At 39.7% G+C, this 23,311-nt stretch overlaps 3 protein-coding genes across 3 annotated transcripts; all 3 read left to right on the top strand.

Moving 5' to 3' along the window:
- The first annotated feature begins 81 nt into the window (after positions 1-81).
- Positions 82-14,570, top strand: LOC114473791 (uncharacterized). Its single transcript, XM_028463587.1, has 13 exons — positions 82-94; positions 1,123-1,238; positions 2,462-2,578; positions 3,496-3,641; positions 4,326-4,446; positions 4,532-4,670; positions 9,236-9,440; positions 10,173-10,270; positions 10,951-11,017; positions 11,131-11,295; positions 11,411-11,448; positions 11,556-11,665; positions 14,435-14,570. The coding sequence occupies exons 2-12, from the start codon at positions 1,150-1,152 to the stop codon at positions 11,616-11,618; spliced, it is 1,248 nt and encodes a 415-aa protein (XP_028319388.1). The 5' UTR covers positions 82-94; positions 1,123-1,149; the 3' UTR covers positions 11,619-11,665; positions 14,435-14,570.
- On the top strand, positions 14,515-16,063 carry cox5ba (cytochrome c oxidase subunit 5Ba). The gene is made up of 4 exons (XM_028463611.1): positions 14,515-14,671; positions 15,215-15,285; positions 15,538-15,637; positions 15,699-16,063. Exons 1-4 carry the CDS (start codon positions 14,575-14,577, stop codon positions 15,809-15,811), a joined length of 381 nt encoding a protein of 126 aa, XP_028319412.1. The 5' UTR covers positions 14,515-14,574; the 3' UTR covers positions 15,812-16,063.
- Positions 16,064-18,913: 2,850 nt separating this feature from the next.
- On the top strand, positions 18,914-21,517 carry casp17 (caspase 17, apoptosis-related cysteine peptidase). Its single transcript, XM_028463599.1, has 4 exons — positions 18,914-19,122; positions 19,351-19,514; positions 20,204-20,321; positions 20,921-21,517. Exons 1-4 carry the CDS (start codon positions 18,927-18,929, stop codon positions 21,223-21,225), a joined length of 783 nt encoding a protein of 260 aa, XP_028319400.1. The 5' UTR covers positions 18,914-18,926; the 3' UTR covers positions 21,226-21,517.
- Positions 21,518-23,311: the final 1,794 nt, after the last annotated feature.

The following is a 23,311-nucleotide window of genomic DNA, read 5'->3' as shown; positions in this document are numbered from 1 at the left end:
GGTTTAAATATGTAATGCTTTTATTTTGAAATCATCACTTCCTGTTTGCCGTCTTATGCTTGAGGTAGTTTAATGGTGATGGAAACACGGAGAAGTGAGTAAACGACACGGAGCGGTTTTAAAAGTGTTTTTATGTTGAGTTACCCCCTTGAAGAGGCACAAGGTACGTTTAAAATGTTTGATCATGTTGCATCAATGTTTGGTGTGTCCAGAGTTGTACTTTTGTTGGGTTCTGTGATGTTTGTTTGAACTTATGCACGTGTAGGATTTTATGCAGAGATGTAAGAGCTTAGCGTTTAGCTTATATTTTGTTTTTATATATTTCAGCTCTTACGGTGAATTTGAGGTTTCCTGTCAATAAACCTGTTTCATCAGTAAAGTCTCAACCTTCATGGGGGGGGGGGGGGATGCTACAATTACATTTACAAAGTGTCCCAAAGGTTAAAATATAATTTACTGATGACGTGCTTTACACAATCTTCAGCAACTTTTGGTTGCAGAGCAGAAAAATTATAACTCATGGTTTTATATAAATATCACTGAATTTGAACAGTAACTAAATAAAAGCCTTGATGATGGACATGGCTCCCGAAGCAGTAAAACACCCTGGACATGGTGCCAATCCATTACAAATTTCTGGTGAACCCCAAAGACTTTTTTTTTTTCTCCGAGAATTTATTTATTTTTTCGTGTCTTATACTGTAGCTATATAATTAGTGCACAAAGTGACAAGATGAGCCAGCTGCTCAGATATTTAGTTCTACTCTATACTGTATTCTTAACTTGAGCTATATTTATATTTGAGAAAGTGAAATAGGACAGTTGTTAAAGATTGTGTGGTGTGTTGCAATTTTAAAAAGAATATTCAAACCAATTCCTAAACAATTAAGGCGAAAAGGACTGTTCTATTTCCTCTGCTCTATGACGTCACTTTGAGTCCTGACGTCATTACGTCTGCGAAGACCAAGAGTGAATAAGCGAATATCCCTTTCAATATAGGCGCGTTCGATTACAGCGGTTGCCACGGAGACGCGTCTTTCAAGTAAAAGAAGCTACAAACTGAAAGTAAAAAAGAACACAGATTAGTTTTTTCAAATCATTCACACGTATCGTATCTTTTAGTTGCCTTTGCCGTGTTTTTCTGGTGAAATGAGTTCAACGTTAAACGGAGGTCGGACCAGAAAAGGGACCGGGACCGGGACCTTGGGCCACCAGGACTGTTACTTCTTCAACCAAATGTATCCTTCATGCTTTGGCTTATTATATGATGATTAATTATACTTAGTGATGTTATATTATATTGTTTGCTTTATACACTAATTTAAAATTTTATAATCCTTTTCTTAAGTCTTCTCACTTTTTAATAGTCATTTTGATATAATTTATTTGGATTTATTTATCTGTCCATTCGATTTCTGACCCACTTGTTCCTTTTTTCAGGGTCACAGGGTTTATTTATTCATTTATTTACTTATTTATTAGGCATTTTATGTAGCCTGTTATGTATTGTGTTATGAGTTGATGACTTACTATTTAAGTAATATTTTTTATTACACAGTACCATGTTTTATTAATATTTCAACAATAACTTTTCAGTTTTTTTTGTATTTATTGATCTAATTATTTATTTATCCATCCATTTTCTGACCCGCTTCTTCCATTTTTCAGGGTTGCAGGCTTTATTTATTTATTTACTTATGCATTTATTAGGCATTTTATATATCCTATCTTATGTATTGTGTTATGAGTATATGAATTACTGTTTAAGTATATTTTTTTTATTAAACAGTACCATGTTTAAGTAATATTTCAACATCAACTAACTTTTTAGTTTATTTATTTATCTCATTTATTAATTTATTTATCATAATTATTTATCCATCCATCTATTTTCTGACCCACTTCTCACTTTTTGTATTATCGTGTTTTAATAATAGTTCAACATCAACTATCTCCCGTAAATACAATTATTGATTGATCAATCAATCGATTAACCATTTTCCTTTAATATACATATATTTTAAAATCTATTTTATATATATAAGGAAACCATAATAGCATGTACAATTCAGTTTGCGCAGTGTTTGAACATCAACATTCCAAAATGACCAATTATGTGATTGATTTTGAATTAAATTGATATTTTTTAAATGTATTTATTCAGTAATTGACTTTATTTTGATCAATCTTTCAGTAGTTTTCTTTCTACTTTTTTCCCTGTTGTTAAATATGAGCTGATGTGTTTGTTTGCTGACTTGCATGAGTCTTTTTTTATTATTTCATTCATATTTAAACATCAACTAACTAAATAAAATGATTGATTGATCAATCTTTTTCCTTTATTATTATAGCTTTTTTTTTGTTAAATTAATATTTAAAAATGTATTTGTTAATTTATTTTCATCAATCTGGTACTTTTTTCCTCATTGTTAAATATTATTCCTGAGTTGATGTTGTTTAGAAATTTCATCCTGGAAGCAGACGACGCCGTCGTTAAGGAACAACTTTTCCACCTGGAGCAGAAAGAATGCGAAGACAAGGCTCGCAAGTTTAGGCAGGAAACCAACAGGCACAGAAGGTCTGTGTTTAAATGTGGTTTTCTTGTACTTTTTTTCCCATTTCCATCCTCTGGCTTTTATCTGCTGCTGTGCTGCATCGTGTGTTGGTCTAGTTCTGGTTCAGGACTTTACTGGTGCTTCTCAGTCTAAAGTTTGGCCATTTTAGGTGTAATGAGGTGTTTTAGTTCAGGCTTAGTGCTTTGTTTTAACATTAATTATTTGGTTATTTATCATACCTGTTCTCTATATTTTAAGACCTTTTACATTTAAGGTTGCCTTTAAAAATCTGACACCAGATGAAAACTAGCCTTTTTTGGCTAATTCATGCAAAAATAAATACCAACGTTTTGCAACATTTAGCAACAAACCATGTTTTAAAAACTTATGTGAATTTTCTTATGTCACCTTTGAACAGATTTACAGCAATATTTGTGAAATTTGTGGTATTTCTTTCTTGTAAAAATATGTCAATGTTAAATCTAAATGCAAAATGTCAGATATTTAATGTTCAATCTAACGACACAATTTTATATTTAGCATTTAAATGTAACATTTATATTTAAATGTAACATTTAAATTTAATATTTAGATTTAACATTTAGATTTAAATGTAACATTTAAATTTAATATTTAGATTTAACATTTAGATTTAATATTTGACATTTAGGTTTAGATTTAAAATGTAGATTTAACATTGACATTATATTTTTAGGAGAAAAGTAAAGATAACAAATTTCACAAATATTGCTGTAAATCTGGTCAAAAGTATCACAAAAATTCCCGTACGTTTTTTAAACGTGGTTTGTTACTTTAAATTTGTTTATTTTAAGATACGCATCTTTAAAATTGGCGCCTCATAATTTCCAGCATGCTTTGCCCCTTTTAAATAATCAATGAATTCAAATTCAAATGTGTCTCCTGTCTTCTTCATTCACAGGATGATTGAAGAGAGACTCAAAGAGTTGGACATGAAGGAGAAGCATCGGGGCGAAAAGATCCTCCAGCGACGCCGGGAGAAGATCCAGGACGCCACCAACCGCTTCCAGAGAGCCAATCGGGCTCCTGCACAGAGACGTAAACCAAGTGAGTCGTTTGAAATTAAAAAAATGAATCTCATACCAGGGGTGTAGCAGGTTAAACCTTTTAACCTCTTTTTACCTTTTTTTTTGGCCCACTTTGCACTATGCAAGTTCTTTTTGACACTTTTATTAATTTTTTATCAATTCTTTAACCTTTTTTTTTTTGACACTTTTCATCCAAATTAGTTACCTTTTGCCCAAAAAGTAACACTTGTTTCTTTTTTCCTTACATTTTGCCTCTTTTTGTTACTCGTCTTTGCCCTTTTTCACTATTGTTTGCCACATTTTGCCATTACAAACCACCTGTTTCTTCTTTTTTGTCCTTTTTTTTTGGCATTCTTGACTGCTTTTGGCCTTTTTCAGTCACTTTTTACTCTTTTCTTGCCACTTTTGTACCATTTTTTGCCTCCTGTTACTATTTTTTTGCCACTGTACTTACACTTTACTCATCACTGTCACTGTAACTTTTTGTTTCCCTTCTCGGAACCGTGGCTTCGTCAAATGTGATTGGCTTGATCACCATTCAATCAATCTAAAAATGAATTCCTCTGTAAAAACTGGGGAAATTAATTTTTGTTTTTATGAAATTGCGGGTGTCACAACCCCAACATGTGAGACACGCCTGTCTCTTGCACTTTGTCACGCATTTCTACTCACTGATGTCTTTTCTATTAATTATTATTTGCAGCTATTCCAGCCTTCAGTGGAAAGGTCACCAATCAGGAGGATGCAAAGAAGCAAATGAGAGTCTCTTTGAATTGGTTCAAACCTGAGCCCTTCTTGCTGTCTCAGAAAACCATCAAAGCCAGGTTAGCAGTTATACTATGATTCACACTAAAGTTTTTCATTGATTATGGATTGATTAATTCATTCTTCTTTGTTTTTCTCATGAAGCGGCTTGTTTCCTTTCAAACCTGCCACTGTTTCTATATCCCATCATCGCCCAAGGCCTTCTGCTGTGGAGTCCAACACTGACGCTGTTCAGGTTCAGGAGCAGAACAATGTGCAACCAGAACTGGATCACAGCTCACAGGTACAGTGTCTGTTCTAAAGTCATGTCAAACCTCACAAACTCATAAAACGGGTTTTACTCTGGTTCGTGCCCAATTATTCACAAACACACTCAGGGGTGGATCATCAAAAAGTTTAGGGGTATTAAAACGTCACTCCACGCACTAATAAGGAGTACAAAGCCCAAGGAATCAGGTGTGCGCCGCCGCTGCGCTTCCAAATATGCCCTCATTCCATTTAGCGCGTTTCCTTCTGATAAGTATGCATAGCGGGCGGATCTCCGTGGGGGAGCAAAAATATGGGAGGAGTGAATGCAAATAAATTGATGCAAGGGACGCAATGCGATTCATGAAATCTGGAACTGTTTGCGGTGATAGTTTTAGTACCAGGAAATACCACGACTGAGAAGGAGGTGCAAACACACACACAGAGATCATCGCTGTCATAAGTGTGTGTGTGTGTGTGTGTGTGTGTGTGTGTGTGTGTGTGTGTGTGTGTGTGTGTGTGTGTGTGTGTGTGTGTGTGTGTGTGTGTGTGTGTGTGTGTGTGTGCTCCACTGAGCTACTTTCAGTCCATGTTTTACCGTCAAACTCTCGTGTCATATTGATGTCAGGCCAGAATCAGCAGATCAGGGCCTCATTTCTAAAAGTGTACCTAGGGAAACACACTTCAACTGGCGTACGATAAAATCCAGGAAGTGCGTACAAAATTTTCTTTTACGGCTTATAAACAAGGACGCAGGCTTGTTCCACGACTGCTTCAGTTTTAAATCACAATCAACTCCAAAGTTGTCGCACGTGAGGAAACAACTGACTCCGCCCACACGGTGCCTATAAAAGGTCTGGCCCTTCATGAATATTCACTAATACAAATTTCACGGTGGATCGATAAGGAAAACGAGCAAATAAAACAAATTTCACTCAATGTGAGGTGGAGGTATTAATTGTTGAGGCGGACACATGCAGGAGAGCATAATTTGGTGACACAGTGCGCATTACGAATGATAGAAAGGCAGATCACGTTGTGTTGCCACGGCGTCACACTGTGACTAAGTTGAAAAAGAAATAGTCAGACATAGAAGCGGAGAAATGTGAATTATTCTCCATAGGAAGAGCATCTGTTCAACAGGGCGCACCAGAGCTCAACCTCACAGATAAAAAGCTGGAGGATCATTGGTGAACCTCCCTGTGTTATAACGGAGGCTGAGGGGGACACAGATGCACTATATGTGTTAGAAGCATGGGATTGAATTGTATTTGTTTGAAATAATAATTCACAATATTCACAATATTTAATTTAATGTAAAACCATATTTTTATGAGTGTTTACTGGTCAGTGGTGCTAGGGTGAGTGAGGCCGGGGGCACCGCAGCTTCGTCTTCCTTCCACCGCAGCACCTCATCCTCTTAACCGCAGCACACACTCCCCGGGGCGTCAGTATCATTTTTTCCTCCTTCGTTTTTGCAAATATATCCTTTATATCTGATATGTATTGCAAAATGTGCATTGTTCGATTATTTCACACAAATGTATCAATTTAACAGAGCTGTCATTAATGTCATCCTTCCCCTGTTTGGGGCGGAGTTTCCCGTTTCTCATGATTTTGTGGGTACGGCAGGGTCAGAGCTGCCGTGGAGGTGCGAACACTATCTTTAATATTTGAATAAGTCTCAAACGTTGCTTATAAGTGGCGTACGCACTTATATTGTATGTACGCACTAGCGTTTATAAATGAAGCCCACGAATGGGGGGTGGGGGGGATATCATTAGGTTTTAAAGTGGTTGTTTGAAAAAAAAAAAAAAAGAAACCTGTTTATTTAGTTTTCTACATTATTAAATGTTTATGCAGCAGACAGAAGTCCTTCTGCCTCAAATTTAACTTCTTCAAATGTCAGTGATTTTGCGCACTGGCATCTCCACATTAAACGAGCAAAATCCCTGCTGTCTCTGGCCAGAAAACAGCACTTGCAACTTTCCTGCCTCCGGACCGATGGCAAGACATACTGATTTACGGCAGCCCAATACAAACACACTGTCATCGCGGCAACAGGAATGCACACACACTCGCAACCCAGCGCTCCGTCAGGCAGCACACACAAATATCCATCCCCCCACCCACCCACTCACTCACTCACTCACTCACTCACTCACTCACTCACTCACTCACCCACTCATCCATCTTCAGATCCGATTTTTCAGTGATGGTGGGTGCTACCGTCTTGGGAGAGCAAAGGTGCGCAGGTAGCTGTGGGGTGGGGCAGGTGGTGGTGCAAGTTACTTAGTTCTGCTTTAAATAGGGCGGTCTGCACCAGTTCTGCTCGTGCACTAATGATTGCTGCAATCTTAGTGAATTCCGCGCAGCAGGCGAGGAAACTGCGTCACTAAAGAATTTAGGGAAGAAACTGAATTGCCACTCTTTATTTACGTGAATCTGGCCCTCAGTGTGGTTTGCAAAAAATAATTTACAAACTAATGTTATACTGTTATTTTTTTGCAAATAAGAAACAATCCAATCAACCAAATACAGCAACAGCAAAAAATAAATCCTCTAAGTACAAACTGAAAAATAAATTCAACAAAAAAGAGGACATTTCTTAGAAAATGTATTAGAATTTATGTGTGTGAATTATCTTGTTGTGTTTGTGAGATTTTGGCATGGTTTTAATTGCATCAATAGGCAGGCCAGAAGTTGGATGAATGAATGAAAACAACATTTTGCAAGTGTTTGTGTCATTACACACCTTGGCCGCTAAGGGGCAGCAGTGCAAGTGTTTTTGATACATGAATCAGTGGTAGTTTTGCTTTATGCTCGCATCATGTTGACATGTTGAAAATAACACACTTTGTTAAAATGTTTTTAGCTGCTTGGCAAAAACATGTTAATCATTGCAATAGTGTGTTTCGTCCTCTTTATATTGCACCCAACAAACACTAGTCTAGGACTGGATGCAGGCAAACCAGACAAAGAAAAACTGTGCTCAAATGAATGATGCTTCCATTCAAACAAAAATATTAGAACTAATTTCAAAGAATCATTGGCTAATTTTGAGAGCAGATTAGTTAGAGCAAGAGGTGAGAAAAGCTTAACTGAGCAATCAGAGGAAATTAAAACCCTTTGAATTTAGTCCCCAAAAGTTGACTAAAATGAAAGATTAGACTAAGATTTTTGTCAAAAGTGATAAATTTTTGTCACAAGTAACCAACGTATCCAAATTAGTTAAAATGTTCTATGATTCGTCTCCTCATTTGGGCGTTGCGAACGTGCAAACAAAGTCTAGAGCGATTGTTTCTGTCAATCTCGGAGCGTTTCCAATCAAAGTCTAGAGCGATTAATGGCGGGCATACATGATTTTTGGCCCATTTTTAGCCAATTTTTCGCTCGTGCGTCTATTTTTGGGATCACGCCAAGTCTCGGCTAAATTGTGTATCGCGCATCGTGTAGTATACATGGTGAAGTATACATAGTGTAGTATACATGGGGTCACAAGAAGCGATTAACACCTCATGGCCAGCTCCCGATCAGCAATCGCATGGTCGTAAGAAAATAAAATTACTGTTGAAGCAGTGCCACAGACCGGCTTACCTCAAACTCTCACACTGCGCATGCGCAAACACCACTGTAGAATTGACAGACTGTACTTCCCACATCTGTCAAGCCAGTTCCTAGTCATTCATATCGCCGCCTTTTCTTTTTTGCAGCTCTTTTTGTCGAGTGTCTATCAGCTTCCGGGTTCTTCTTCTACTTCTGTTTTAATTGCAACGCTTCAGAGTTCTTCTAATTTGTACGTTGCATTTCGGGAAACAAGACTCCGACGTGTCATGTATGAGTATGGACGTACAGTTTGACCAGTCAGATCGGGTCAGAGTGTCGGTCCGTACAGTGTGAGAACATGATTCATGAGCAGCGCACATTCTGACTCTGCAATTGGGTCGCGCAGTTTGAGCTGGAGCTGAGTACAACGATTGGAAAAATCGCACAGTGTCTGCCCGCTTTCAGGAGTGCCGTGAACACAGCTGTTCACAGAGCGTAACAAACACAGGAAGTATTGGAGATGGTAGACCGCATGGCATTGTGGGTGATAAGTAGAGCCGGCGACAGTGCAAAACAGGGCTTTAAAACCACCAAAAGCACGGCAACTTGTTGCTGCTCCATTGTTGAATGTTGAGAAAGAACAAACGGAGAAGGAGTAAGTTTCAGCACACTCTTTAAAGGCACACCGCAGACTTTTTGACCTAAAGAGCTGACCCATATGAGCGCTTGACAGTATCAATGCTTCGAGCGGGGCTTCCCTCTTGAAATACCAAATATGTAAGTTTGGAGAGATGGACCGTCTTTCGCCAGGTCATGTGACTTGGAGAATGCCTGGAGAATGTTTCACTTTACAGTAGTCACGTGACCACGTGATGGTGGCGAGGCCAGGGAGTGGCTGGAGGCTGCGCCCACAAAAATGCGATCGATTCGCCTTAAATAAAATAATAATAAAAAAGAGGTGCATTACAGTAGGGTCCTACGCACTGTTGTGCTCAGACCCTATTTAAGTTACAATGACTTTTTCTCTAATCATCTTGGCTTTGCTTTCTGTTTCAGGACATCCATCAGTCTGACTCTGAGTCTGAGTGTTGCTTGTCAATAGACAGTTTGGAGTGTGAAGACGATGTCTGCGACTCAAACGAAGATCAGCAAGTCTTTTCATCGTCTTCAATGGACTCGGAGGAAGGCTCTTCAGACGGACACAGCCAGAACCAACCAACAGTGGACTTAGCTCCCGGTGCAGGGTCGACCCTTTTCAGTGGTGAGCGGTCAAAGAAACCGACAAAACAAAATCACAAAAAACAAGTCGAATCTGAATGGCAGTTTATGCCCTTTGAAGCAATAAGTCATAAAGAGAGAACAATTGTAGCTTACCTCCACTAAGTGTGGAATGAAAGAATAATGCCTTAGTTCTGTAAAGTGCTTTGAGTGTCTATGATAAAGCGCTATATAAAATCCAATGCATTATTATTATTAGTGGGAATGCTCACCATCCTAATCATAGTAGTAGTATAAAGTAGACAGTTTATTTCGTTGAGTTGGTAGTGTATAGTACGGAGTGTGACATTTCCAACACAGTGGCCCCCACTTTGATCAAATTTGCCCATTTCTGTATTACTGGAACTGCACGTTGCCTTTTGTTTGTTTCATATACGATACTGATGTCATGGTATTTGAATATTCATTCCGAAATGCGGTATTATTGTTTTTTTGTTTTCTTTTATTTTAAAATCTATTGCCTCGTCATTGGGTTCATTTTCTTTTTCGTTAGGCACATTTGTGTAATTTTTATCCTTTTTTGTGGACGATCGACAAAAAATATGCACATGCATTTTCAAAGTACAAGACCCCTAAGGTTAAAAAAAAAAAAAACAATTCTGGGACACTAACACAAACAAATATATGCAATAATTTTTAGTTTTGTTTTTGGAAACTAGAGGTAGTATTTTTTAGTAACAATTTGAATTCATTTGTTCTGTTTTTTTTTTTCCAGGTAAAACACCAACGAAAGGACATAAACCAGGGAGAGGTTTTAGAAATCCTTGCACTCAGTCTTGGCCTCCAGGGAACAGACATCATCTGACCCCCCAGGTACATGCACGCAGTTGCCTGTATGTCTGTGATCAGATGTGTCAGTAACGCTTCTCCAGACAAGATATTCTGGCTCAACTTGACCGACCAGGTTTTCTTACATGATAAAAAAGGGGGGGGGGGGGGGGGGGGGGGGGTAGCCTATGTGCTCACAGTTTTTGCGTACATCCCTATGTATACATGTGAATGACCTAGAACAGACAAGGGCAACTGGTGGCCCTAAAAGTAAATGCACAAATTGACTCTAAAAACAAACAAAATGACGATGAAATAATAGCCTAGCATTAGCATTAGCCTAGCGTCAACATTAGCCTAGCGTTAGCATTAGCCTAGTGTTAGCATTAGCATAGCATTAACCTAGTGTAGCATTACCCTAGCATAGCATTTGCTTAGCATAGCATTAGCCTAACATTAGCATTAGCCTATTGTTAGCAATAGCCAAGAATTAGCATCAGCCTAACGTCAACATTAGCCTAATATTAGCATTAGTCTAGTGTTAGTCTAACGTAGCATTAGCATCAGCCTAGCATTAGCTTTAAGCAAGCGTTAACATTAACCTAGTGTGAGCATTAGCCTAGCGTTAGCATTAATCTAGCTTTAGCCTCACATTAGCCTAGCGTTAGCATTAGCTTAATGTACTACGTCCTCACAATAACATGTGTTTTCTTCATTTCCTGTAGCCAATAAACCTGAATGCACAGCAGCTCAGACCATCAAATACATACGGCTCGGACTTTCAAAATGAAGGTAGGAAGGTTCTTCTCATTATGCAATGTCATTTTCAGTATTTCACGCACTATTCAACCCATGTGCATATGATTTATAGCATAAAAAGTCTCTGATGTATGTTGTGCCCTCAGGTAATGGGAGGGCAGCCCAGTCACACCTGGCTGATGTTGAAGCTCAGCACACCTCAGAGTCTGACCTGGAAAGTGTTGAAACACAGAGGCAGCCACACATCGACATCTTCTTCGAGGAGCAGAAAGTCCTCCGCTCTCTAAAAATACTCGACCACCAGCTGCAGTGTAGGCACCTCTGTGATTGTATATACATGGAAAACACAATATACAGTTTTATAAAGGAATACGGTGATATTTCAACTGCAAAAACAACAATCTCTGCCTCTTTTTTTTATTGCAGATCTGCGGAAACGTGGTGTTGTACCCACTCCATCATGTGTAAGTACTCCTAAAGAGGTCTTTTTTCTTTTTAAACACTCAATCAAAAGTTTACAAGAATTGCATCATTACAGAAGGACAATGATTTACAATTTTTGTTTTTACAGTTACAGTACTGTGAGCGCTGCAGTCGGTGTTGTCCTATTACGATGCGCCGTGTATGTGAGTGACGTCATTGGTATGCAGCGGAGTGTGACGGGAAGTGAGAGTGTGAAAGGTAAATAAACGGAGGTGTCCCTCCTTTTTTTTTTCAACCAACCTTTATCAAAATAAGGGGAACTCCTCGGGGTTCCATCTGCAAAGGTTTAGGGTCTGATTTTGTATACGACTTCCTGCTTGATGAACCAAAAAATACTTAACTCTCTTAACACACATTTTCTTTTAGCCCAGATACTGTTTACCCTAGTGTTTCTCAACCTTGGGGTCGTGATCCCATGTGGGCTCAATAAAAATACACAAAATGACAAGAAAAGCACACAAAAATTATCATAAAATGACAAAATGACAATAAAAACACAAAAGACTTATCCCAAATACACAAAATGGCCACAAAAATTACAACAGAAACACAAAATATTAAACACTCAGGAGTAATATAATAACCCTTTTAAAGGCACACTGTGTAATTTTGGCCACTAGGGACGCTAGACCTGTGACTTTCACATCAAGCGCCCCTAGTGGCCACAAGCACCGCAGCACTGTCGCAAAAATCAACAGTCAGTCGGGCCAGCCTCCCTTGTTTTTTGGTTGTGTATGCAGGCAGTAGTTGACCTGTAACTTTGGGATAAGGATCGGTCGGACTGGGGTGCCAAGCGAGGCTGGGCTCGCGCCACGGCTTAAGGAGCAGCCGCCACCCTCCTCTCCCCGCTACCGGGGTGGTGCTCCCCCCCACTCCCTGGCTTCGCCGCCGTCATCCGCCACCTTCGCTGGGAGTCGGCATGGCAGCCGGGGTCGGGGGCGGACTCACTTTTATTTTGATTGCAGTTTTGATGTCCGTGTGTGTGTAATATGTCTGTGTGAATGTCTGCGTGTTTATGCTTCTATCCATCCACTTTTTTCATTATATCCATGTCTTTTAAGGCTCTTATTAAATCAATAGTCTTGGCTTGAGTCCAACGTTTGCTTCGGGCGGCCATCTTGGATTATGGCGCGTCATTACGACAGGACAAGCATGCTTAAGTCAACGCATACCACATCGAGGAATTATTCCATTGGGATTTAAAATCAGAATAAACTAGCCATTAATTGGGATTTGAGTTTAATTCGGAATGGGCATTTTCGTTTGGAATTAGGGGTTTACAAGGTCCAAGTGCGGGGCAACATGGCACCCTGGGCCACCCCTAAAATCTGATTGGCTACCCCAAATGCCACCCCATCCTGATTCACAAAAGACAAATCAAATTGTAGCTAGTAGATTGTTGTTTTTTGTTGAAACAGTGATACATCTACAACCATAACTAATATATATATATATATTTTTTTTTTTTTTTCTTTTTTTTTTTTTCTTTGTCAGGATAATCTATTTTTATGCTTTTAAAATAAACAGTCATGCATTCATCACTCTAATTGCATGGCGATTTAAACCTTACTAAGTCGAGATCCCGAGCAAATGAAGTCGGGTCCTGAGATAGACTGCAGTAACGCCATCAGCGGTTTAAAACTAGAATTCCCTTTTACATCGCGTATTACAGTAAAGCCGTCAGGAGCCGACAGGAGCTTCATAGTGCGTTCAAGTGCACCTCAAATCACACCAACAGTACTGTACAGGCGTATTGTACCAAAAATGCTTCATGGTGCGTTCAAGTACACCTCAGTTGCACGCATAAATCACACCAATAGTACGAGAAGGAGATAGGAACTAATCGCCGGTAAATAAAGTTCAGTGAAACTCCGGAAAACAATCACCAGGAATAAATATTTGCTCCCTGGTAACGATAGTAGCTCTAACATCAGGTACAATGATAAACTTGGTGATATTACAGCCTGTACATGCAGTACGAGGCAGAATTTGCGCTGACTCCAGGTCTTAGTATCACCCGCCCGGTGAAGCCTGGTCTGTTAGCTGATGTCCATGTGTGCATAATATATCTGTGTGAATGTCTGCATGTTTATGCTTCCATCCATCCACTCTTTTCATTATATTAATGTCTTTTATGGCTCTTATCATATAAACCTTTGATTATGTTGTCACTAGCGCATCATCGCGACTGGCCGAGCATGCGCTGAATGTCAGAATTAATTTAAAGTGGAATTAGATGTTTACAAGATGGAGGAATTATTTCATTTGGAATTAAATTCGGAATTAAGTTTAATTCTGAATTACATTTGCATTAGGAATTAAGTGTTTACATGGTCAGTTTAGAGACGATCTAACTTTTATTCTGAATTAAAGCTCCCATGTAAACGTGGTCATTGAGAAAGGCCCAGATCCCACTGCCGCTACAACCACTTCCACTGAGCCAATCTCTGAGGGCCAATCTCCTGCTAAAACAGGTGAAAAAAGATTTAAGAGCGACAGAAGTTAGTGCTTCTGAACGGATGAAGTTTGTCCCTGGCTATATTATCAAGGACGTGTTGCCAATTTCCACTGTAAACTCGTAGAATAAAATACTGTCCAAAAACAGCGTCAAACTACCACAGAGAAAGTCAGAAACATAAGTTCATAAAAGAAAGAATAGCTTTATTTTATTGTTATTTGGGCGAATGCGCAGTAAATAAGTTTAAATGTTCAACAATTTCCTTTGAGTCAGAAACTGTTGCATTTTTGATGACATTTTTAATGTGGAACAGGTCAAAATAATATAATTAGGCTGAAAGGTCTACTGATTAATATTTTGTGCATCACATTTTTGAAAAGTACCTTAATTATATAAAGTAACGTAATTAAAGTACCTAGTTACTTTCAAAAAGAAGTAATCAGTAGAGTAATTGGATTACTTCCTTGGAGGAGTAATTCACTCATTACTAACTAACTTGACCAACACAGGTGGTCATGATCAGAACTGTGGGACATGGACACAGCGTCACCAGAGGCGGCGCTAATAACACCGAAGAGGAAGAGGAAGGAGAAAAAGAGCACCGGAAAGCACCGAAGAAGAAGAAGAAGAAAAGCAGGAAGACTCAAAAATGGCTGCAAGGTTACTGCTCCGCTCTGCTGTCAGGGCCTCGGCTTCCTGCAGGGTCGCCCGCTGCATCGTTCCCAGTCGCGGGATGGGTGCTGGAGGTGAGCACGGACCGACTCACGGAGACACAGACCGCCGGTATCGTCCGTTAGAGCGGCTTTTACAGCGGGGCAAGGACATGGCGAACTCCGGTCAAAACACAGCAAGTTTAAGGAGAAACGAGCCGCGGGCTGCTCGAACTGATCAAAGACGAGCTTTAAATCCAAACTATTGTCATTCTAAACATTTCGGTGAAGTTTGACAGGTGTAATGTTTTCCTTTTATCTGCTGACTAACGAACACTAGCTTTTTTTTTTTTTGTTTTTTTTTTTGAACAATTTCAAAATTACAAACACTCGATGGGGATAATATCTCAACTTGTTACAGCTTCAGAAGCAATAACAGAATAAAAACAAAGATTTAAAGCAAAAGGGGGCACAATAAAGCAAAGCAAAGCAAAAAGTGAAGGTGCTCTGTGACAGACTGTAGTTAACTTCTGAATGTAAACCACCATAGAAGAAGAGAAGAGTGTTAACTGTGTGTGTGTGTGTGTGTGTGTGTGTGTGTGTGTGTGTGTGTGTGTGTGTGTGTGTGTGTGTGTGCAGGGATGCCTACTGATGAAGAGCAGGCTACAGGACTGGAGAAGATCATCATGACGGCCATGAAAGAAGGAAAGGTAAGAAAACAGGGGGGATGAATAACTGTTTTTGTGAATGCAGGGTTCTCACCGGGCAGTTTTTACAGTGTAGGGACATTGCAAAGTGAGGAAGCGTGCACCGTTGGCATGAGTTTTGTAGGGGGTCCTGGCGCAAGTTTAAATAAAAACATTAAATAAAACTTTGTTACTGCCTTACTTTAAGTAACGGACATTTGTCAGTGAGAAAAAGAACTGCACGAGAGATTGAGCTGTGACCTTTGTCACCCTCAGGATCCCTACAGCATGATGAAGCCCAAATCCTACGCTGGTTCTAAGGTCGACCCTCACCTGGTTCCCTCCATCACAAACAAACGCATCGTGGGCTGCATCTGTGAGTCTTTTATTCTCCTCAGCCATCTGTCTGTCCTCACCCGTCTGTCTCTGTGTCTCAGGTGAGGAGGACAACACGGCGGTGGTCTGGTTCTGGCTCCATGAGGGCGACGCCCAGCGCTGTCCTTCCTGTGGTTCCCATTACAAACTGGTTCCTCACCACCTGCCCCACTAACTGTGGGCGGAGCTTCCCTCTGTGCAGCGGACACCGGCTAATCAGGGAGATGACGTCTTTCTGATTGGTCGTCCTACTCCTACTGCTGACCTCATCGTGTGACATTCTCACAGTTTGGGACTCAAACGCTTCAACAATTCCACTTTAACCAGTTTACGATCAGTCGTACTGTACCATATTATTACAGACCAGTCAGTTATAGACCTGTCAGTTACAGACCTGTCTACATATTTAATAAAACATTAAACATTATCAACCTGTGTTTTTATTGAGCTCTACAGTGTTTTCCAGGCTATAAGTCGCACCAGTATAAAAGTCACCAGGGTTGGGGGTGAATTATAATTTTAATCATGTAATTGATAATTACAATTATGATGTAATTATGATTGTAAATTTAAAAGGCTGTTGTAATTGAGTTTAAATAATTGTCTTTGTAATTGTAATTGCCATGAAAATTCTATAAAAAATTGTCAATTATAATTTAAAGCGAAACGGGATATTATTATATATACAATTAACATATAATTATTAAAATGTCTTCCAAATCAAAAAGGGCCATGAGAAAGAAGGAATAAACATACGTGTGTCCTGTTTTGGCCGCGAAGCTCTGGTATTTTACCCCTCTTTCCCGCCATCGTCCCGTATTATTTCCCCGTACATATCCTGTATTTTAATGTAGTAATAATTAAAAGATGCCTTACTAAACTGAACCCTGTCACTAGCATCACGAGAACTACCACCTGAAATGGCCTGAGTGGCAGTTCTCGCGAGGTTAGTGCTGACAGCGGCAACAACTCGGAAAAGAGACGATGAATGAAGATTTTCTAGTGAAAAAACAAAGAACTGGTGTAAATATGTTGTAAAATGTGACAGAGAGTTTAGCTTCCTAAAGAGCAGCAGGATGTGACACAGTTACACATTCTGTTAGATTTGTTACCGAGATTTCAACGTCTACCACAGCGGAAAGAACCATGTAAGTCAGCATGAAAAATCAGCCAATCACAAGCTCCACAAATATACACTGTTTTAAAAACTGTTAAAGGATGTAAAGTGAGCATGAGAAATTAAAAGAAAATCTGTACTGAAAATAAAATGTTAATGTCTAACTTAAAGACAAGCAATGTGAAATTAGCAGCAAATATGCAATGTGTTAACTTGTACGTATATAAAGTGTAAGTTTATTAAATAAACGTGTCATATACACTTATTTTTTTTTAAAATTTAGGCTGTTTTATAATTTAGGAGTTAGGGCTGGGCAATATATCGAGATTCAAGATCTATCGAGTTTTCCATTTTGGCGATATAGAAAACTATAATATCGCATATATTGATATATATCGTATTTTTAAAAAATAATACTAGTTTTGGTCGCTGCTTTTACTTCTCAGAACAACATGTAAAGCTCAGTTAGATGAATCAATGAGTACACTAACCCAGACCTTTCCCATAACAAGCTACACTACAGAACTCACTCACACGTGCTGTCCCGTAGAGGTAAAAAAAGCCAAAAGAAGCACACATTGTGCAGCTGTTTGTTGTGCCTGTGTCGCATTTTGCATCAGCAAATTTAACCCAGAATTGTCTTTCTGCCCAGACTTCATTTGAAATAAAATTATCAAGATTGATGTATATCACCATTTAGAGAAAATATATTGAGATATGAGGTTTTCTCCATATTGCTCAGCTCTAGTAGGAATGTTCATAGCATTTCAATGTCAAAGTTATCAATGACCTGTTAGCATTAATATCACTACATGCTGTAAAATCATTCTACTGCTGTAATTATTGTTTAAAGCAACATCAAATGCAGTTTTTTTCATCAAGGGACATGAAACTTGTGTTGCCGGCTGGCTCCCCACACTAAGTGGGCCGGTCTGTCAATGAGTCCCGGACCACTCCCCCCCAGTCCACCCCTGTAGCTTACCACCACTAAGTGTGGAGTGAAAGAATAATGCCTTAATTCTGTAAAGCCCTTGGATTGTCTATGATGAAGCACTATATAAAATCCAATGCATTATTATTATTTATCATTATCTTATGCAATAGTGAGTGTATCACTGACATATAGTTCATATAAACAGAAGTTCACAGGAGATGTAAGAATGCTTTCACTTTCACAATCACATTTTATTCCCATCCATAAAGTCAGCAAAATCTATAAATCTGTGATAAGCACATTTATTTATTTATCCGAATAATATCCACTGTTAACCAGGAAGTTATGTATTATATGTGCCATAGTATATAATCATCTTAAAGATGTAAATCCTTGTTTCAATCAGAAATAAAATGGGTTAAAAGTGACCAAAGGTGGTGAAATGGCAGACAGGAAAGTGATAAAAATTGTTCAAAGTGTCAATTTTGGAACGTTAAGTTTAAACTGGCAAATAATGGGCATGGTAAACCGTGAATGTGCATGTTAAATTGGTCACAACAAGGAAAAAAGCATGAAATATGGTGAAAAGAGATTAAAAGTGACTGCGTAATGGGTCAACATGTGGGACATTAGTGGGAAAAGCGGTGGAAGTAGTTTATAAATGTCTTTAAAGTGGAAAAAAGGTGCAGAAAAGGCTTTGAAATTTGATGGAGAAATGCGAGTAATGTTGAAAAATTGTATTGAAAGGAGCAGAAATAGAAGATTAGCACCAGTTGTTCAGAACATTTTTTCAGTTTCTTGAAGGCATCTGGCGACCCCCTCCCTGTGTGTCGTGACCTGACTTTAAGGTTCAGAAACCCTTCAATAGATGGTGCTGGAAAAATCCACACAAAAGGCTCCTCCTCAATTTCTGATGAAAAATAGCGACTTATTATGCCATCAGATGATGGAGTTTCCTAAACTAAACATAAATCACATGATGGTGATCAGGTGTGTTCTTACCTGTATGGGCTGACTAACAGCTTCCTGCACACACACACACACACACACACACACACACACACACACACACACACACACACACACACACACACACACACACACACACACACACACACAGAGGCGGGAACCACTTAGTTGTGTAACATTTATTGACATACTGTTACAGTCTGACCATATAAGGCATGTCAGTGGTGGATCAGCTCTATAAAAGCTTCAGAGGAGCCTTCACTGCCAGTCATGTCTCCCAGTGGAACCAGTAACAGGGCTGTGGTGGTGTCAGTGGGTCGCTTTGACCCCGGGGTGGAGCTGAGCAACAGACCTGGAGCTCCCAGAGACACTAAGAGGCTTCACGGCTGTCTGAGCAGGAGAGGATTCAGCGTGGAGCTGCACAACGACCTGACCAGTGAGGAGATCTACAAGCTGTTCAGAACAGGTACCCTCACCATAGGGGGCGGAGCCTCACCTGAGCCCAGAACAGGTCCATCAGGTGGACTGGAGTCAGGGACAGGGTGCATACAGTCATATTTATTCCATGTGTTCACCTGTAGACAGATCAAAGAACAGTCTATGACATGGTCTGTAACAGTCTGTAATGGTCTGTAATGGTCCCTAACAGTCAGTAAAGACCCTTATGTGTGTGTGTGTGTGTGTGTGTACACAGAGAGCAGGCGCCCAGTGGACAGCTGTTTCCTGACTGTGTTGTCGTCTCACGGTGACCAGGGTTGTGTGTTCGGAGCAGATGGAAAAGTCGTTCTGTTGTCTAAGATCTTTGGATTCTTTGATAACGAGACAATGGAGGACAAAACCAAAGTCTTCCTGATCCAGGTGAGCCGTAGGTCCATCAGACCAGGATGTGAGCCCTGAGTGCTGATGCAGAGGGTTGTCACGGCAAATTTGCAGTTGACCTCATTTGGAGACATGATTTATTGCTCTGGTTGAGTGATGGAGTCCAGGCGAGGCATTGATGATTTTATAAAAAAGGTTTATTATAAAATTAAGTAAAAAGAGTACAAAGTGGACAAAAATTGGTGAGCGCCCGGCCAGGCGATCCGAAGACAGAGACCCGCTCTGTCTAACCGTTTCACAGCTTAAGCTTTTTATACAGATAACATAAGAAGTTCCACCCTGAGGTAAGGAGAAGGGGGGGTCAGATGCCCAACAGTGGAAATATTTGAGGATGATGAAGACGTGTATATTATGAGGAAGACTGCGCGCCACTCTTATCTGTCCTTGATAGTGTGTGCGTTCGTGTATATCTGCATGTGAGTTTGAGTTTTGGCCTTCAGCAGAGACTCTGTGTTGCACTGAGTACAATACGATCTGTACTGTTTAATCTAACATGATTCAGCTGTTCAAAAGTGCAAAGAGTAATGGAGTCATCATGTATTAAAACATGACAAATTGTACACATGAACATACATTTGATGATATGATGATGAATATAAAAATTGCCATAACAGGGTCCTCCAGGTTTCTGCTGTTGACCTGTGTGTGTGTGTGTGTGTGTCCTACAGGCCTGTCAGGGAGAAGCTATGGACGATGGAGTCCAAACAGACTCAAACACATTCAGCAGCTTCTCACAACATCTCTCTGTTCCTGTGGACTCTGCAGTGATGTACGCAGCTGTACCAGGTACACACACACATATATACACTGACATACACAGAAGTACAATTTATAACAGTATGTAACGGTCTGTAACATACTTTGTAACAATCTGTAACGTGGTGTATAACAGTATGTAACAGTTTGTAACATAGTCTGTAACAGTCTGTAACATGGTGTATAACAGTCCGTAACAGTCTATAACAGTCTGTAACAGTCTGTAACATAGTCTGTAACATGGTCTATTACATAGTCTGTAACAGTCTTTAACGTAGTCTGTAACTGTCTCTAACATGGTCTATTACGTAGTCTGTTAAAGTCTGTAACATAGTCTGTAACGGACTGTAACAGCTTGTCATGGTCTGTAACAGTCTGGAATGGTCTGTAACAGTCTGTAATGAAGTCTGTAAGGATCTGTGACATAGTCTTTAACATGGTCTGTAACAGTCTGTAACAGTCTGTAACATGGTCTATTACGTAGTCTGTAACAGTCTGTAACGTAGTCTGTAACATGGTCTATTACGTAGTCTGTTAAAGTCTGTAACATAGTCTGTAACGGACTGTAACAGTCTGTAATGGCCTGTAACAGTGTGTGTGTTCTAAACCTGCTCTCTGTTCCCCCTCAGGATACGCAGCTTTCATGAACCCCACGGGCTCCTTCTTCCTACAGACCTTTTGTGACCTGCTGGAGGACCACGCCCACATGGAGCTGACCCGCCTCATGACCCGCCTCTCTCAGCGCGTGGCCCTCAGGTTCAGTGCTAGAGGCCGGTTTTCTGGGAAGAAGCAGATGCCCTGTCTGACCACACGCCTCACCAGGGAGGTGTTCCCATTCGCTGCCCCCAGAAAAGTGGGCGGAGACACAGGAGTTACAGCCACGGCACTGGTCAGCTCAGAGAGAGAACGGAGCAGGACGCGGTCCATCAGTTAGACTGTTTGACTCTGTTTGATATTTATCAGCTGTTATGAAACAGACTGACGATGAAATGATGAACTTGTTTTTAAATATGCTTGAAGTAGAAGAATGTGACATTTGAAGGAAGATGAATCCACATGCCCACACTGACGCCATCTCTCATTAAACATTGAGTTATTATTGATGTTCCATTCAAATCAACTTTATTTATACAGCACCAAATACCAAAGGTGAAAGTAACGAATTACAAGTACTCACGTTACTGTAAGTGAGTTGCGTTAAAGGTGCAGTCTGCAACTCTTTGTCATATTTGCTGAAGCTGTCACTATGTAAGGACAGCTTTACAAGAAACTAGTAGTTTGTGTGAAAAAAACAGGCTCATTGCCAGAATGCCCCGCGACTGAGCAAAAAGAACCAATCAGAGATAGGATTGTGTTTGATGGGCTATCTGATCAGCTGTTGCTCACAGTCCCCGCCCCTTTTTTACAGTGTATGGTCTGGAGGAGTAGAAGTTGGAATTAGCAACTTTTCTGTTTGAAAGGTAATTACTGCTGCTTGATTTATGTTGTCTTTGATTTGTAATTGTCACACTAGAATTCTGTAGTGCATGTGTTGTTCATGTGTGCGCAGCAGCCTCCGTGTGGGCTGCTGTAAGTGACACTGTGTTGTTGCTGCTGCTGCTGAGGTGTATGCACATTGAGAGAGAGAGGTGCTGCAGTAATGTGCTTTTAACAGAGCATGTTATATTACTGTGATGTTGCTGTCGGACTAACGTTAGCTTGTTAGCTCCTCTGAGGGAGGGACTTTGGAATGTTTGGAGGCAGGGCAAGAGAGCAGTGGGGAGGGAGGGATCTGAGAGTTGCGGACTGCACCTTTAATGGGCACTTGTACTCTTTTGAATATATTTCTAAATTAGTCATTTTACTTGTACTGAAATTCGTTTTGAAAGAAGTAAAGTAAATTAATATAATTCTACACCCAACTGTTACTGAGTAAATTATTACTTTTGGATTCTTTTTTTTAATTTTCGTTACATGGTCTCTTCATAAACTGCTGACCAGATTACCTGAGACCATGAAACATAATCCATACGTTCTTGGTCTTGCCATTTCTGATCAATGCCACTTTCTGAATTTGTGTTATTTTATTTAAAAAAATATTTGTACATTTTGACAAACCTTTTGTTTTATACAGATGCCTTTGTGGAAAATAAATCATGTTCCAATTGTGCAAGATTTCATCTCTTCCTTGATGTTTACTGTATGCAAGGGAACCGTGGCAAGATTTATTACCAAAAATAAACGTGGGAGGTTAAAGTATACATTTTCAAAGTCAGTCCTTCAGGTCATCAACTGTGTTTGCTGCCCCCTGCTGGGCACTTCTTTAGCTTGTTTCTGTCTGTTACTCCCCAGTGGACACAAGCAGTGCTTCTCAAAGTGTGTGGCGCGCCCCTGGTGGGGAATGGAGGTATGACAGGTGGGGTGCGCCAAACAGGAGGAAACAACGCTTATGCTTATTATAATAAGTAATTATGAAAAGCTCAAAAATTAAGCAGAAATTAAAAGTGCTTTAAATGATTAGACTACATTAGATATGCGTCTGAGAAAAAATGTAACGTGGAACTAAAGTTAAAAAATAATGATTTACATCAGCACGTGAAGTGGAGCGGAACAATGAACAAACTTTTAATAGCTGACTTTAAAAAAAATATGATCTTTTTTGTTTTCTTAGTCTTTTTGTCACAGAATGCAAACAATGTTCCGTTATTTTCTGTATTTTTGACGACTTTTTTAATGCAGGTAATTAGTTTAATTTAGTTTTTGATTTATTATGAAATATGATGTTACTTGTTCTCTGTTAGTTCAATGAATTTAAAAATGTGTTATTTGGGGGGAAACGGGCATAGGTAAGTTCACCTTCGTTCAAAGTGGGGAACACCCAAAAATGTTTGAGAACCATTGATCTAAAGAGAGACAAACTTGTTTAATCTCCACAAAGTTCCCACCCTTTCACAATAAGAGCTCCAGAGAGTCAGACGTCAGGGATGGATCACATGTACACACCCAACAGGAGGAATGTGACTCTTCAGGTTTGAAGCTCA

This window comes from Gouania willdenowi, chromosome 12 (assembly GCF_900634775.1).
Source record: "Gouania willdenowi chromosome 12, fGouWil2.1, whole genome shotgun sequence".
Classification (NCBI taxonomy): Eukaryota; Metazoa; Chordata; class Actinopteri; order Blenniiformes; family Gobiesocidae; genus Gouania; species Gouania willdenowi.
Note: the sequence above shows the minus strand (reverse complement) of the source record. Positions and strands in the feature narration are given on the sequence as shown.